The 16,519-nt window shown below is 45.6% G+C and overlaps 1 protein-coding gene across 1 annotated transcript in view; it reads right to left on the bottom strand.

Annotated features, from left to right (window-relative positions):
- LOC139694179 (venom serine protease-like) overlaps window positions 1-2,872 on the bottom strand; it is a 28,113-nt gene extending 25,241 nt beyond the window's left edge. The window contains 1 exon segment of the mRNA XM_071592609.1: window positions 2,673-2,872. Coding sequence (XP_071448710.1) covers window positions 2,673-2,872 — 200 coding nt within the window.
- Between the last annotated feature and the right edge of the window lie 13,647 nt (window positions 2,873-16,519).

Below are 16,519 nucleotides of genomic sequence, written 5' to 3'. Positions count from 1 at the left end.
CAATGACCTTGTCCCTTGACCTTGTCCATCACCTCCATGACGCCTCAATGAGGCATGCCAGTGCCACTGGACAACTAAGCAAGCACTTGGCAATTGCATCAGGCGCGATCGAAAACTAGTGGTCGATATAATATATCAGTGGGAATCGTGGACCTGCTTGCATAGCCCAGGAGGGTATAAGTGAAGCAAGTCGAAAACATAAAATATTTTTAAGTGCTTTGTGCGAAAATGGAGAGAATAGGGGCGGCATTAATGAAATAATAGCGTATAGAGGCACTTGTTCACAGGGGGGGGGGGGTGTAATCGGTGACATGCTCTTACATGAAGGTAAGAATGAAAAGATATCTGAATGATTTTTCCCGTAAAGAATAGCTTTGTACATCTCCCGCACTTGATCGTCGGAGAGGGATGGATGGAGGGAGGGGAGGCCGTTTAGGTGATGGTGTGGGGGGGGGGGGGTCGATGGGGGTGGGAGGTCCGATTCGGCGATGGGGCAGGATGAGGAAGTTTCTCGTGAGGAAGGGAGGAAAAGCGGAGAGGCGATGTGCGCATTGGGGGGTGGAGTGGAATGTTGAAGGGCGTATTGGGGAGGGTTGGAAAAAATTGATAGTTCGAACGGACGGAAGTGGGTTGAATGTATGAGAAAACAATTTACCATTGAAATATTGAAATTAAATTTAAAAAACTTCGCCTTTCCACATGTTTATGTGGAAAGGCGAAGTTTTTTTCATTTAATTTCAATATGAAGAATTTCCACCAAGTGACGCCAGAAACTGTTTCATTTACCATTGAAATGTGTTTTTGTATGTACGAAAGTGTTTTAGGAGTTGATAATAATGTTTTTTAAATCCTCAACGGTACTCTATAAAGTCCCATCCTGAAATTGGCAGGTCACCTTTCAAATCCATAGTCAGCCAGGCCTTGGATTCCCCATTTCAACTTGAAATAAAATATCGGCAAGTGCAATATTTTCGGGATTATTGAAGCATCCGCGTGGCGTAGGGTGATTAAATGTCGGACAAGAGAGGAAAGGTATTTTCCTATGAATAGAATGGCTATGCACGACCCGTGAATCCCTCCGGAGTCACCCTCGCAGCGTAACTTTTCATGAGCACAGCGGAACAGTGCACGGCCCACATTCAACAACCTTAGCGTCGTTTTCGGACGGTGCGTGTAAGACAATTAATGGTGAACGATGGGCAGAAAATATATTTATGCCATATTTTATGCGATAATTATTTGGATCTCATCACAGAATGCTGACATTCTGACTCAAAACTCATCGAAGACATGATGATGACGTCCGACGTCGAAAGCTAGGTCGTGTTCTAAAATAAAGTTCGTGCAAAATTGCAGAGTTACTCATTTAATTTCAATATGTTCCGTAAATTCCATAAGGTTACGCCGGAGACAACAAAATTCATCGAGGATCGTTCAATTGGTCGTACGCCTTTAAAAGAAGTGTTATTGGGAGTGATAGAAAATCAGACTAGGAGCCACTCCATAGGGTTGAGAGTTTAGATACGCCTGAAGACGTAGGGAGTGTAGGAAACCGAAGTTCCCTGTCGACAATGGCCAAAAAAAACCAACTCTGGGTATCTAAGCAGAGAAAACAATCTTTGAAGTCTCAAAAGAAGTCAACTCCCAAACGGGTGGATATACATGGATGCTCGCTCGCGAACCCGTCTCAAATCAAACGAGTGACGCGTTCCCGTCGGCTCTCGTGATAAGAGAGAATTGACAGAAGCATTACGAAATGATGGCCACGGTGGCGGCAGAGCGCCCTGGTTCGCACGAGGTGGCGGAGGGGAGATTTGGCGACCCCGACGTCTCTTGGCACTGTCCCCGCCGAGACTGATGTTTGGCACCCGGGTGCTCCGAACGGTCGGTCGCCCCTCGGTCCCCGCGAGATTGGGGGGGCCTCGTCGGGCGGGGCGAGAGGAGGGCGGGAGGAGAGTGAGGGCCAGGCCCTTCCCCTCGAGATTGGCTCACACTCTAATGTGTATTTCTTTAATCGACTAACGAATGAAATTGTATAAATAATAAGAATAACTAAAGCGTTTATTTATGTCCATAAGCGCAACACCAATGAAGCAGTCATGTCAAATGGAAAATTAGGGCCACCTAGGCCGTAAATTACCTGAGAAAGTAAATCCTAGAGGGTTAATCATCACACCATGACTGTATTTGATGAAACGTATTGGTAATCAAAACAAAATATCAGAATGAATTATTAGTCGTACCACGTCCGCGTGAAAATAACGGAAAACCTGTGAAAACTAGACGCTATGACAGGTGCGCTCTCAGATATTTTCCTCACGAAATGGATCGATGGATAACATGGGAGGGTTGTCCGTAAAAAGTAATTCCGATTCGAATGACACTGGCATCTCCCACGGGAGGTTCACTCCTCCGGCCGAGTGAGAGATGGCCACCCGGAGTGGTCCCGCTCTTTGGAGGATTCGCATGACCCCGGGGCCGACCGTTTCGCGAAAATCGCGCTCCCGATCCGGGGCACCCATGACTGACCCCGCATCCCCTCCCCCTCGGGTTCATCTCGACGGCGCGCCTCGGGACACGATTGCGAGTCCGCGGCCCGAATCCGTTCCGACACATCGGAATGCAATCGCATCGAAATAGTTAGTGGGGGTGGAATACCCGAGCGGACTCACCATCGGCAGGCGATGTTGGGCGGGTAGGTCTGGCCCTGGTCGTATCCCGGCGAGTAGATGTAGTAGGTGGAGCCGAGGGCAACGTGTTGCATGTAGTCGCAGGTCGGCGAGTAGCTCTGCGGCCCACCGCCGAACATGGAGAGGAGGTTGAGGGCCCAGGGCCACAGGCGATGGGCCTCCGCGGTCCCGTTGCCCGCCATATCCTCGGCCTTCCTCAAGCGAGACTCGGAGTAGGGGCGCACGACGAGGGCCCGTTAAGAAGGTTCGGGGGCCGTTTCGGGCGTGACAGACACGGGCGGAGCGTGTGTGGCGCGAGGCGTCCCCCGGCGCCCCGCTTATATAGTACCGCGCCACGGCGGCGACCACGGCTGCCAACCCTCCCGCGGGGTGCGCCTCCTCCCCGAAGACACACCCTCTCTCTCTCTCTCTCCCCGCACCACGAGCGGACGTCCCCCCGCACCTATTCACTCTTTTCTTTGACTCGCTCGAAAGCGAAGCAATCAAGAATACTGGCGAAACACAAAGGAGTCATTTCGGATTTTCGTTTTATTTTTGCGTACGGTCTCCACGCGCAACTGGAGTGACTGTTTGTGTGTAACTTCGGCTCTGCGAAATCGAGTCGAGTGAGCGAGCAATCGAATCACCTGCCGATTCCTGAGCCACCGGCGTGGGTGCCAGCAGGCGCCGGGGGAAGGCGCCTCAATGGTGTGTGAACACGTGTGCCGTGTGTACCCGCCGCCATTCGCCGACGATCGCGTGCGTCGCCCGCAAGAGCGCGCCTCGGCCGCGGGGCCGCGTGTTTACAGTTAATACGCGAGTACGCCACCTTTCCCTGTCTTCTTCGACGTAGTCATTTGTGTGTGCGTCTGTGTGCGTGTGTGTGCGCCGGGTGGTGACGTCAGCCGGTGAAAGACCCGTTCCTCCTTTACTGCGAGGGGGGGGGAGGGGAAGGGTGGGCAGGAAAAGATGAGGAAGGGGTGGACGGGTGCGAGTGGCGTCCTCGTCGGCCGGCGGATCCACGGGGTGGCGCATTGGTGCCTCCCGTCCATCTCTGACCCCCACCCGAACGCCCCACTCCCCGGTGGCCCATGGAGGGATTAGCAACCCACCCCTTTCCGTTCATGGCTCAATGTGACATTTGTGCTACATAACCAGAGAAGCCTGCATTTCCTCACATTTTCAACACTCATCAAAGAAATATTAAGCTTACGTTGTTCTTAATCTTAGTTTTACTTCTTTTGTCTTTTGGTCTTCTATCTTTTTCTTTCTTTCGCGCTTCGCACCGCGCTGAATTTTCGAGTTTGACATATGACCCACAAGTAAGTGCCACAAATTAATGCCACCGCAACCATATCTTTCCTCTCTATGTACATTTAGATTTTGCAGTGAATGTGTACTATTGTGCATATATTCTACGCTTACCTCCAGTTTTTCAGTCGTTTATCATTCTTCCTTTCTCGACGTGGATATCCATCGGAATTTAATCGTTCCATTTCCCATAATCCTTCGCAGTGCCTTCTCATCATGTTCCGTACATGTATTCATGAGCATCCTATCCTCTCTTGCCTTGTCTCGGGGCGGAATAGACCATTCCTCTCTCGTCGGCTCCCGTTCGAATGCGTGACCCTGGTTGCAACCACTCGCCCGTCATCCTCCACGGAGTGTGCCGCTTGCCCGACGGCGGCGCTCCATCCGCCGTCGGGCGGGACGTTGACCCTCGCTGACCCCTCGGCGACCTCCGCGCCGTACCTTTCCCTCCGGCGTGGAGGGGGCGCGTGTCCCGAACGAACGCTCTCCGAGAACGCTCTCCACGTTACCCGAGACCCGAGTTCCGGGACGCCCTCGGGCCGACCAAACTGCTCGGCGTCGACACTGATTCAATCAGAAGAAATGAATGAATACACACACCTACACGGATCAGGGTTGAAATGAGATTGGCGGACCGAGTCAAATAGCCCAGAGTCATGCCATCTTCATAAGATCTAACATTAGGAGGCATGCGACGGTTTCAGACTTTTTAAGATTCATCTCATTTTACTGATGTCTGGATGAGTAAAAACTTGGCATATTTTTACAATTAATTTATGTATTTCGACACTCTCTGTTTCGGCGACATCCTCAGGCACAAGATTTCCTAATACGGATTTTACGAATTCCCCGCCCACCTTCAATCCTACCTCCAGTTCTTCCCATGCCTCTTTGATCATTTCCTCTGCATACAGGTTGAACAGCAACGGTGATAATGGGCAACCCTGCCTTACACCTCTTCCTAACACTGCCCATCCGGACCCCCCGTTCCCCACTCTCACCTGAGCAGTCTGAGACATGTACAGGTTACGGATTAGCCTCCTTTCCCTCCAATCTATTCCTATTTTCTGCAATGTACTCATTAGTTTTACCCAATTCACTCTATCAAACGCTTTTCCGAAATCTACGAAACAGGCAAATACCTCCGGGTTGTGTTCTATATTCCTCTCGATTAATAATCTCATTACTGTAATGGCATCACGCGTACCTCTCCCTCCTAAACCCAAACTGATCATTCCCTCAGTAATCATTTGCCCTACACTCAGTCCGTTTGTTTATGATCCTGAGAACAACTTTAACTGCGTGGGATATCAAAGTTATTGTCCTATAGTCCTCACATGATGTAGCCTTTACCTTTTTCGGAATAGGAACTAAAACTGATCTCACAAAGTCTTCCGGGCAGATTCCTTCATCATAAATACTACGAATAAGCCCATATAGTCTCTTCCTCCCACATTTTCCTAAACATTTCAATAGTTCCGCGGGAATTTTATCCACCCCCACGGCCTTATTTAGTTTCATCTCCCTTGATGCCCTTTCTATCTCATTGTCTAGTATGTCTGGACCTAAGCTTCTTTTGCTTTATTTGTTACCCGCCTCAATTTATTGTTTAATTCTTTGTACACAGCTCTAGGGGTCATCGGAACGCGCAAGCCCTTCCACCAAGTCAAGGTTGTTGTCCGGGGAGGGATATATATATATATATATATATATATATATATATATATATATATATATATATATATATATATACTATATATATATATATAGATAATTATATATATATGATTTCATTGAAGTAACACGGATGTGTTGAATAACAAAATTTGACTGCAATAAACAATATCAGAACACATAAAAAGATCACTCACACGTAATTTCTTGATGATTTCGACGGAATACAGCTCCGTCCTTATCGGAAGAAATAGAAGTAATTACTTACGGTCGAGCCGTCTAAACGTCAAAACTGCATATGTGAGTGTCCTTTCTTTGTGTTTCTATGTTTTAAAAATCTACACCTTGGTTTTGATGTATTTGTGCGTCGCCGAAGACAGATATTAGGAATATATATATATATATATATTAGGAATAGATTGGAGGAAAAGGAGGCTGTACATGTCTCAGACTGCTCAGGTGCGAGTGGGGAACGGGGAGTCAGGATGGGCAGTGTTAGGAAGAGGTGTAAGGCAGGGTTTCCCATTATCACCGTTGCTGTTCAACCTGTATGCAGAGGAAATGTTTAAAGAGGCATGGGAAGAACTGGAGGTAGGAATGAAAGTGGGCGGAGAATTCGTAAAATCAGTTAGTTTCGCTGATGAGAAAGCTTTAGTTTGTCAGTCTCAGCCAAGGGGCTGCAAGCATTGCTGACTGAATCGGAAATTCAGTGCGACAGGTATGGGATGAGAATCAATATTAATAAAACAAAGGTTATGCGATTTTCTAGAAAAAAAAGGCCAAGCTTAACATTAAAATAGGAGGGCAAAAACTAGAGCAGGTAGAACAGTTTACGTATCTCGGTAGTGTTTTGGACCAACACGGTCAAAGTAGTAGGGACGTAAGGAGAAGAATTGCGCTAGGCAAAGAGGCTTTCACAAGGAGGAGGGAGTTGATGACAGGGACTTTGAGTAAGGATGTTAAGAAAAGACTCGTAAAAACTTTGATATGGAGCGTAGCTATGTACGGTGCGGAAACGTGGTCATTGAAGCAGGAGGATAGACGTAGATTGGAGGCTTTTGAAATGTGGGTGTGGAGAAGAATGGAGAAGGTGAAATGGACAGAGAAGAAAACAAATGAGGAAGTACTTGGTATGGTGGGCGAAGAGAGGGGTTTGTTGGGAGAAATCCTATGGAGGCAGGAAAAGTGGATGAAGGGGGTACTAACCGGTAGTGGGATGTTGAAGACTGTGATAGAGGGTAGAATGTTGGGCAAAAGAGGAAAGGGAAGGAACAGGATAGGGATGTTGGACGGGATGAAAGGAGGAAGAAATTACTCAGAGATGAAGAGGGACCTGATATAGAGTAGGATGATGGATTGTGTGTTTTCTTAGGAGTAATAAAATGTTTGTTTGGTAGTTGTGTCCATCCAAAAACCTACCTTAACCGTTAGATTACCTTAAAAAAAAAATATATATATATATATATATATATATACAATTATATTTATTCATTTATATTCATACAAATATTTATACCAATATTTATAGTTCATAAATAAAATAAATAAAATACTTGATATCTGTATATATATATATATATATCTATATCTATATATATATATATCTGTATATATATATATATATATATATATATATATATATATATATATTGCAGTAATGAGATTATTAATCGAGAGGAATATAGAACACAACCAGGAGGTATTTGCCTGTTTCGTAGATTTCGAAAAAGCGTTTGATAGAGTAAATTGGGAAAAACTAATGAGTATATTGCAGAAAATAGGAATAGATTGGAGGGAAAGGAGGCTAATCCGCAACCTGTACATGTCTCAGACTGCTCAGGTGAGGGTGGGAAACAGGGAGTCAGGATGGGCAGTGTTAGGAAGGGGTGTAAGGCAGGGTTGCCCATTATCACCGTTGCTGTTCAACCTGTACGCAGAAGAAATGATCAAAGAGGCATGGGAAGAACTCGAGGTAGGAATGAAAGTGGGCGGGGAATTCGTAAAATCAGTTAGGTTTGCTGATGACCAAGCCTTAGTTTGTCAGTCAGCCAAGGGGCTGCAAGCATTGCTTAGTGAATTGGAAATTCAGTGCGACAGGTATGGGATGAGAATCAATATTAATAAAACAAAGGTTATGCGATTTTCTAGAAAGAAAAAGGCCAAGCTTAACATTAAAATAGGAGGGCAAAAGCTAGAGCAGGTAGAACAGTTTACGTATCTCGGAAGTGTTTAGGACCATGTTTCTTTCTTCTTTGAATGTCATCCGTTTCTTATGTCCAATTACCGGTAAAGGTGAGACTTCACTCCGCGGGACGGTCTATACTTGCCCGTTCGGGCAGCCAAAGTGAACATTTTGGCGGGCCCTCTTCATCTTTGTATACTTCCTTCCTCCCATCATCCCGTCCAACATCCCCATCCCATTGCTCCCTTTCCTCGTTTGCATAATATTCTCCCCTCTATCACAATCTTCAACCCCCCACTGCCGATCAGTAAGCCTTTCATCCATTTGTCCTGCCTCCTTATGATTTCTCCCAACAAACCCTCCTCCTCCCCTTTGACCTTGCCAGCACTTCCTCGTTTGCTTTCCTTCCAACTCATTTCACCTCTTCCAACCTTCTCCATGCCCACATCTCAAAAGCTTCCAGTCTACATGTATGTCTATCGTCTTATTTCAATGACCATGTTTCCGCGCGGTATAAGACCAGGCTTCGTATGGTTTTGATGAGTCTTTTCTTAGAGTCCGTACCATCAATTCCCTCCTCCTTGTTAAAACTTCTTTGAATAATGCATTTCTTCTCCTTTTTTCCCTATTACTTTGACCATTTCGGTCCAAAACACCTCCGAGATACGATAACTTTTCCAGCTGATCTAGTTTTTCCCCTCCTAATCTAAAGTTTAATTTAGCCTTTCTCTTTCAGTCAAGCCGTATAACTTTAGTTTTTTTATATTTAATCTCAGCCCATACCTGCCGCACTGAATTTTCAATTTACTCAGCAATGCTTGCAACCGTTTGGCTGACTGGCACACATGAGCTCGGTAATCAGCAAATCATAACTAATTTTATGAATTATCCGCCGGCTTTCATTGCTATCTCCAGTTCTTCCAATGCCTCTTTAATCATTTCCTCTGCATACTATCCCGACTCTCCGCTGCTCACTCACGCCTGAGCAGTCTGAGACATCTTGCATCCCTCCAACCTATTCCTACTTTATGTAACACGAGTACATTCTCGTGAATTCATTAATGCGACCTCATTTACTCTATAGAACGCTTTCTCTCAATATAAATAAACAGACATATACGTACTTCCTGAATGTATTATATATTCCTCTCTATCAGTGGCCTCTAATGCAATTGCGTCACGCGTGCCTCTCCCCTTCCTAAACCCAAACCGATCATCACCTACTATTTATTTGCCCTGCTATCCATCCTCTTAACGGTGATTCTGACAACCATTTTAGCTGCTCCCGAAATCAAGCTTAATGTTCTATGTTCCTCACATATGGCTGCCTTTTCCTTTTTTGGAATAGAAGCTTAAATTGATCTGATGAAATCTTCCGCCTCCCTCATAAATGCTACGAATTCGTCAATAAAAACTTCTCCTCCTAAATTTTTCTAAAATTTTAATTTGTTCCGCGGGAATGTTATCTACGGCCTTATTTAGCTTCATCTCCCTTAATGCCCTTTCTATCTCATCATCGAGTATGCCTGCCTTCATCTGCGTCATATTCTTTTTCTATGTCTACCTTATAGGTGCTATAGTTCTTTATATTCCCTCGATCTCTCTTATATATTTTCTGGCCCAAATAATATTTCTCCTGACTTGCGTTTGATTGCCTGCAACAACCTTTCTTTTTTACTACGGGACAGTGCTTTCACCTTGCTGTATAACGCACTGATTTCACCATTTCGCCGTAAACTTTCTATAAGTTTGCACGACGACTTTCTCCATACTTCTCTTTCTCTATTTGTCACAAGCCTCGGTTTATTACTGAACTCTTTGTACTTCCTTCTACCTAGCTCGACGTTTACATTCTTCCATTTCTTTCTCTCGTCTACCTTGCTAATCATCTGGTCCGTAATCCATAGTTTCCTTTTCCTGTTTATTATTCCTATAGTTTCTTTTTCGGTTTTCGATATCCCTTTTTTGATATATTCCCATTTTTCGCACTTTTCCCCGCCTACATGATTTTCTCCAGAGCCTCCTGACACTCCATCCTTGTCTAACTATTTAAGGCTTCCAAATCCCATTTCCTTCATCGTTATCCCTGCCCTATCTTTTGGAATCGGTCGCTACACTTCGTGTTTACTAAATTGCGATCCGTTTCTACATTCGCTCACGGGAAACTGTGTGAATTGATCATGCTGTTCCTAAATCTGTGCCTAACTATTAATTAGTATAACTCTTATAATTGAGTCCCCGGGCATTTTCCATGAACATCTTCGCCTTTTGAGGTGTCTAAACATAGTGTTCGTTGTGAATTACCCCCATCACCTGTGGAATGCTATTTCTTTCTCCCCGTGGTCATTTCTTTTTCCTATACCATGGTTCCCCCCTTACTACTACCTCTTCCTTCACCTACCTTTTCGTTCCAATCCCCCGCAATTATTAAATATTTCCTTCCAGAATCAACTGCCATCATTTGCTTCGCTCATCTTTTACCCAATCAACATAGGTGTCCCTATGATTGATACATACCAACCAATGACCAAGTTCGTTGGCTCCGCTTTTACTTCTACTAATAATATCTCTCTGGCTCTCTTCCCCTTCGTTGCATTAACTCTAAAACTATCACGCCACCGAGTTATTTTTTTCCCGAAGAAAAATTTCTTTTCGTAGTCTGTACTGTTCAAAGCGTTTTTCTAACGTATTGAGTAAGTCCTAAATTTTCTGTGGGCGTGTTCCGTAGAAACGATCTGTCCAGGCGCTCAGCTTGAGCCTTGATAAAGTCGTGGATTCCTGGTATTTCGTGTGCGTTTCGGACCGCGGTCATCGGCACGAGTCGTGGTTGAGACGCGAGGTGGCGCAGTGTTTTGGTTAGAAATGTTTCTTCTTAGCTCTTTTTGAGAATGAGAGATGTGAAGATTCCGCAGTCGTACCGCAGCGAGGGACGGAAGTGCTCCTGATGCAGCGCGATTGTATTTCGCCGCGATAGGTGCGAGCGGGAGCACTAAAGAGGTCTCTGGTGAAGGCCTCTTGCGCAAAAAATGGCGTGCTGAACATATATGTTTTGCCCCCGTCCGATTTCGGTAATAGTGCATATCCCTAATAGTTTGTGTGAAGGGTTCATTCCTTGAAGGGTATTTCTGTCTTTTGAGAAAGTCGACGACGGCGCTTTTTGTAGCGTCAATCGTGAATTTTCAATTGACGGTCCATTTAACGAGGAGAGAGAGATGCTTGAGGATAAAGGGGAAGACGTAGTTGCCGACGCAGGAACCCGCCACGACAGCAACGTCGTCGGCGAGCTTGAAATTGATGGTTTGCGGAGAAGAAGTCACTGGTATATGTGGGGGACGTCATTATTTATCTATTTGTCAGACTAGAGCGCATCCTTTTCGGCGATTCGGAACGAGGGGAAGCTCTGAATGACGTGACCGGGGACATTCGCTTTAAAAACCTTAAAGAGAAGTCCCTGTCGACCGAGCTGTTAGAAGGCCTTGACCGGGCATTGTATGGCCGTGTGCGGACGGCGTTGAAGTCCTTGGAAGATGTTCTCTGAGGGTCGTATGGCTGGCAGACCCGTCAGGTGACCCTCGCGAGATCCAAAATCCCCACCCATGAGTGTTTATGTTTCGGGATACTGAGAATCGTTTCCCGAAATGTGACGGCATCTTGGAATTTCCAGAGCTTGTGAAGTGAAAGAATTCCCGTTGGCGGTTTCGGATACAGTTGCAATTCCAACGGAATGTAGTTATGTAACAGATCAGATAAGTTGCCATCCTCTTTTAGCAGGGCGTGCATCCGCCGAAGAAGAAACCTCTCCTCCTCGGTTGTTGGTCTCGGGGAGGGAGAATCATCGCATGACTGACTGGCGTGGAAAATGACTCGTCATTCGCGTGCGAAGGTCGCTTGGGTTCACATGAGAAGAGGGTGGGGGGCGTCGCCCGAGGGATTGGTTTTTGCGGTAGGTGGGGGTTGGGACTAGGGGGATGGGCAAAGGGGCGGTGGGGGAATGCTGAAAGGGTCGGATGAATGAATGCGCAGGCGATTGGCGGTCGGATGCACGACTGTGAAGACGAGGAAACCCCTGAGGGTTTTTACGTGGAAACCCCTGAGGGTTACGAGGAAACCCCATTCTTGTTTTAGTTCGTCGGCGGTGACGTTGCCGACAAGGTCCCAGACACGGAATTCTGGAAACCAATCCTTCGTAAATCAGGGGCTGATAAATTCTAATCCAAATAATTCGATTAGGGATCTGGCCGCTCTGAAATCGTTCGCCGTCACGTAGCCGACGGCCACCCTGCCGACACTCTTGAGGGTACATTTGGTGGGGTGGTGAGTGTTTTGGTGAGTGTCTCTGTTATTGGCACCCTGTGCTTGAGGTGGCGAGAGGTGATTGGCGGGATTCCCGGAGCCTGAAGGACTAAGGGAGCGACGGGAATCGAAGGCTTCAGGGAAATAGGCGGATACCTATTTTCGTAAGTGGTGGACGTGGCGGGGGTTGTGATTTTCTTCTGTTCCTGGGGCATCCTTCTGATTGGTGGAGCCGTGGGGCGAGGTGAGGCGTGGTGCTGGGGACTGAGTGGGGTCGGCCGATGCTCGAGAGGATGCCTCGCCGAGGTTTGTCGCAGTGGTCTGAGGAGGATTGAGGCAGCCAAGGGCTGGAGGGGGCAGAGTTGTGGCATAGGCTGCCGCCGCAGTGGCCATGTCCGGATTCCCTCTAGAGCTGCTCTCTTGGTGGTGGGCAGGGTTCGGGTGATTCAAGGTCGGGAAAGCGGTCGAAGTCGGAAGCAGAGCGAGAGCTGCTGAGAGGACATTGACCGGTCCGGATCTGGAACCTCTGTGAAGCGTGTGATGGGTACGAGGTGAGAATCTGTCAGGAACAAATATAAGTGACGAGGTTCTCAATAAATAAGAAGGCTACGTTTGATCTTAAAATGGCGAGCAAAATATAGAGCGTATAGCAAAGGTAACCATTTTAGAAACTGTATAGGATGAATAAAGATAAAGTTATAAGGACATTAAAAGAAAATTTGCCTGAGGTAAAGAAATATTTGCCACTAGGAAGAAGATGTTGGCATAGGTCATGATTAAATATACAAATAAATGTTTACTGAATTCTTCGCGAATGACCTCATCCTCCCTTCATGAATACTATTACTATGTACTTCATTGTTTTATTTGTTAGTAGTCGCACGATGTCGTCTTTGGTAAATAAGGATATTCATAATTCTTTCTTCGCTCAGAATGGCTTCAATTATTTTAATGGAACAAATAAACATCATGTAAGATTCCTCCGGAAACTATTTCCTCCCCCCCCCCACATCTCTCATAATGAAATGGTACACTCCTATAAAAACCTTTTACTGACGGTCCCAAGAGGCTCGTTTGGAAGCTGGATGAAATGTGTGTTGGCAGGCTGCCATCGTGTATCCAGTTGAAGTTTATGCGGTTTCGAGCGACGCTCCGATTGGAGCGTGAATTTCTCGAAGCTAAAATGTATTTTGGCGCTCCTTAATTCTCCCATCGAGGGCAGTCCGCGCTTGGACGTCGCCGCAGAAGAGGGAGTGTTGCGGGACCCCGCCACCGACCCGGGTGGTTGGGGGAAGGGGAAGTTTGAGAGATGAGCCTGCGGTATGGAACGAGGCAGCGTCACGCAGGAGGACGAAACCAGAAGGGCCAAAGCGAGCCAAACTCACCTCGGAATGTCCGGAGGCAATAAGTTAAATTGGCACCACTCACGTGCCCCATGAAATCGGCGATGTAATTTTCACGGAAGGGTGAAGAGAATTTGTAAGCCAGATGGACGAGAGAAATATTGTAAATTAAAGAAATCACGTCATGGCGTTCCTGTCCGCGCGTTGGGCGCGGGTGCTTCGGTCTCCGCCACCTTGCCCCACCATAGGGTCGCCACCCGAGGTGCGGGAGGGGGCTGCGATTCGAACCCGGTCCTCGAACACCAATCGGGGGGGTACGTGTGCATGTGCAGGTGTTAGAGGAGATCGCTGGACCATATAGAGACGGCGGGGGCAGGGCAATGAGCAATTGACCCGCTCCGAAGAGTTCTCTCTCGAGGGGTCCAGGAAGATCGTCCCAGAAGAAAGTTGCGCATTCTCCGAGGTGGGATCCCTTTCCGCGCGCCATCCTCGTCTCAAGGGAGCGCCTCCACCCAAAAAAAAGCTCGCTAAGCCTCCCCCCCCCCCGTTAGCCTCTCTCCACGCCTCGAACGATGCCGCGAATATCTGCTGTGCCTTGTTTGGCGCTAATTGTTTGTTCACCGTTATGGAAAATGCCAGTAGCCCCGCTTCCAATCGCACCTAGTCTCAATCACTGTGTTCAATGTGGCACGGCTCACTGGCGTGTTACTTTATGGGCAGATAGCGTGTAATCTTTGTCCTAATAATTTTTTTAATGCTAGAAAAAAGACAATAAATGAAACGCCTCTGTTGGTATTACTGAAAATCGCAACTGCACGTGAAAATCGTTCCAGTCCCCCCCCCCGTCATTTCCTGCTCATGAATATCCTTCACAAGTTGCAATATACTACAACAATAATTTTTCCAACAAGTATATTGGATGTCCTACCTTTCCTTTGTTGACGTATTAATAAGTAAACTTTGAGACGATACGTAAGCGATATCGTTGAACTATTTCTGCCAAGGTGATAATGCGAAAGTTTATTTTTGGAGGGCCTTTGACCTTTCGGAATCATTATGCTAAACTTCACTTTTTCACTCCACGAGTTCACTCGAATTGTAATTGAAATACATTAAGTAACGGTGATTCGGAGCCAGGAACAGAGTCAGTATCGTTTTACAATTTGGAATACACAATGTAAGTACTGCAGTGCGATACGTACGCTTTAGCTTACGAAACGTTGTGGAAGCAGACTGCGTAGTTAATCTCAAGTTCAGCTCGTAGCTCAATAGAGTTAGACATTAGAATCAGAAATAAAACAGGATGGCCGGGGTATACTTTTTATATGAAATCCACGGTAACCTACCCACATGCTGACGTATAAACTTGCGAGCATGTTATACAAATTTTGACACACATCGTTACATGAAATATTTGATGAAATGGCATCATGGCGGCTATTTTATTATACGAAACATGGGAACAGAACAGTGTATTAATGCAAAAAATGTTGGTTGTTAATTCATTTTTTATGATCTGCTCTATTGACTGCGCAAGTCGAAATTCGTCACGTAATACTGATTTAATGGGGAAAATAGTTCGCGACGAAGTTTATGCAGCATACTTTGAAAATCAAGAATTAATGCTCCTTTTTCTTCACTCATAAAAGCGAACAAGCATACGAAATGCACATTATAATGTGATATTCAATGTACTTGATCTGAAATTGGAATCAAACCGTGGTTTCTGTAAGAATGCAATTAAGTACTCTTTCGGAGGAGAGCCAGATGAGAGGTGACTATTTTCAAGGTACGCAATCACCGGACAACTCTCGCAAAAAGAAATGGTTATTTCATCATCCTCGTCTCTATCAGTTTAACGTGTTCTTTTTCCGTTGGACAGACAAGTACGAAGGATTGTATTAATTCAAATGTTGTTTGCTTTTGCTCATATCAGTTGTTATAATAGGAATATTTATGGTGAATGTGTACACGCAAACGCACTATTGGACATAAATAATTGAGGAAATGATCCAAAAGATCACAAAAAATGTTTATTAATCTCAGAATATCTTTTTTCAGCAGTGCAAAGCCTCCTCCGACATGCGTTGGAAGAGAATAAAACAGAGGAAAGGTTTTAAAATTATAAATCGGCTTAAAGTTGTACCGGTGGCGCAGCTCGCAGCGAGCTGACAGCAATTCTAAACCTAAACCGTGATTAGATCTGATTTTATACCGTGTCCACTTATCATTGACCCCCACCCCGTGATTGCTTGGTGACATGAACCCCATGAGCCTGATTTAAAGGTGAACTTAAACGTGGCTGACGGAATGTCATGGCCGATAGAAAAGGCTGACTTAAACTTGAACCTGACCGAGGAATTGCAGACCTATTTTACTCACATCCATATTAGGCAAGGCCATGGAACATTTAAATGTTTATTCGATACTGAGACACCTCTATAGACAGATTTATTGATAAAAAAAACAGCAGGGTTTCCGAGAAAGTAGATCCCGCAAGACAACTGGCACTTTTTGTTCTAAATATTTTTATTTTGGGAGATAGTATTGCTCCAGTGGACGCGACTTTTCTAGATTTCAAAAAGGTTTTCGATAAAACACCTCATAGTAAACTAATCGCAAAGCTGGAAGCTTATGGCAAAGATAAAAATATCCGGGGTGTGATTAAAGACTTTTTGAATGGTCGGGCACAAAGAGTAATGATAAATAGAGTTAGCTCAAATGCAATAGAAGTTACTTCAGGTGTTCACCAGGAAAGTGTTATTGGACCTCTTTTATTCCTAATTTACCTTAACGACATTGACTCCATATTCACTAGTAAGATGCGTCTAATTGCCGACGACGCAGTGGTTTACCGTGATATCCGTGATCCTGAGGACACAACGGCTTTATCGCATAACCTTAGTGCTATAAAACGCTGGTGCGACACTTGGCAATTAGACTTTAACATAAAAAAGTGCGTAGTCATAAATTTTGGAAAAAAGTAATTCTCTCCCGCACGTCTACTGCATTGAGAACTCCGAAATGTAAAGTGTAGGCTCAATTAA

This window comes from Hetaerina americana, unplaced genomic scaffold (genome assembly GCF_022747635.1).
Source record: "Hetaerina americana unplaced genomic scaffold, ioHetAmer1.1.p SCAF_5, whole genome shotgun sequence".
Classification (NCBI taxonomy): Eukaryota; Metazoa; Arthropoda; class Insecta; order Odonata; family Calopterygidae; genus Hetaerina; species Hetaerina americana.
This window is presented reverse-complemented; position numbering and strand designations above follow the sequence as displayed.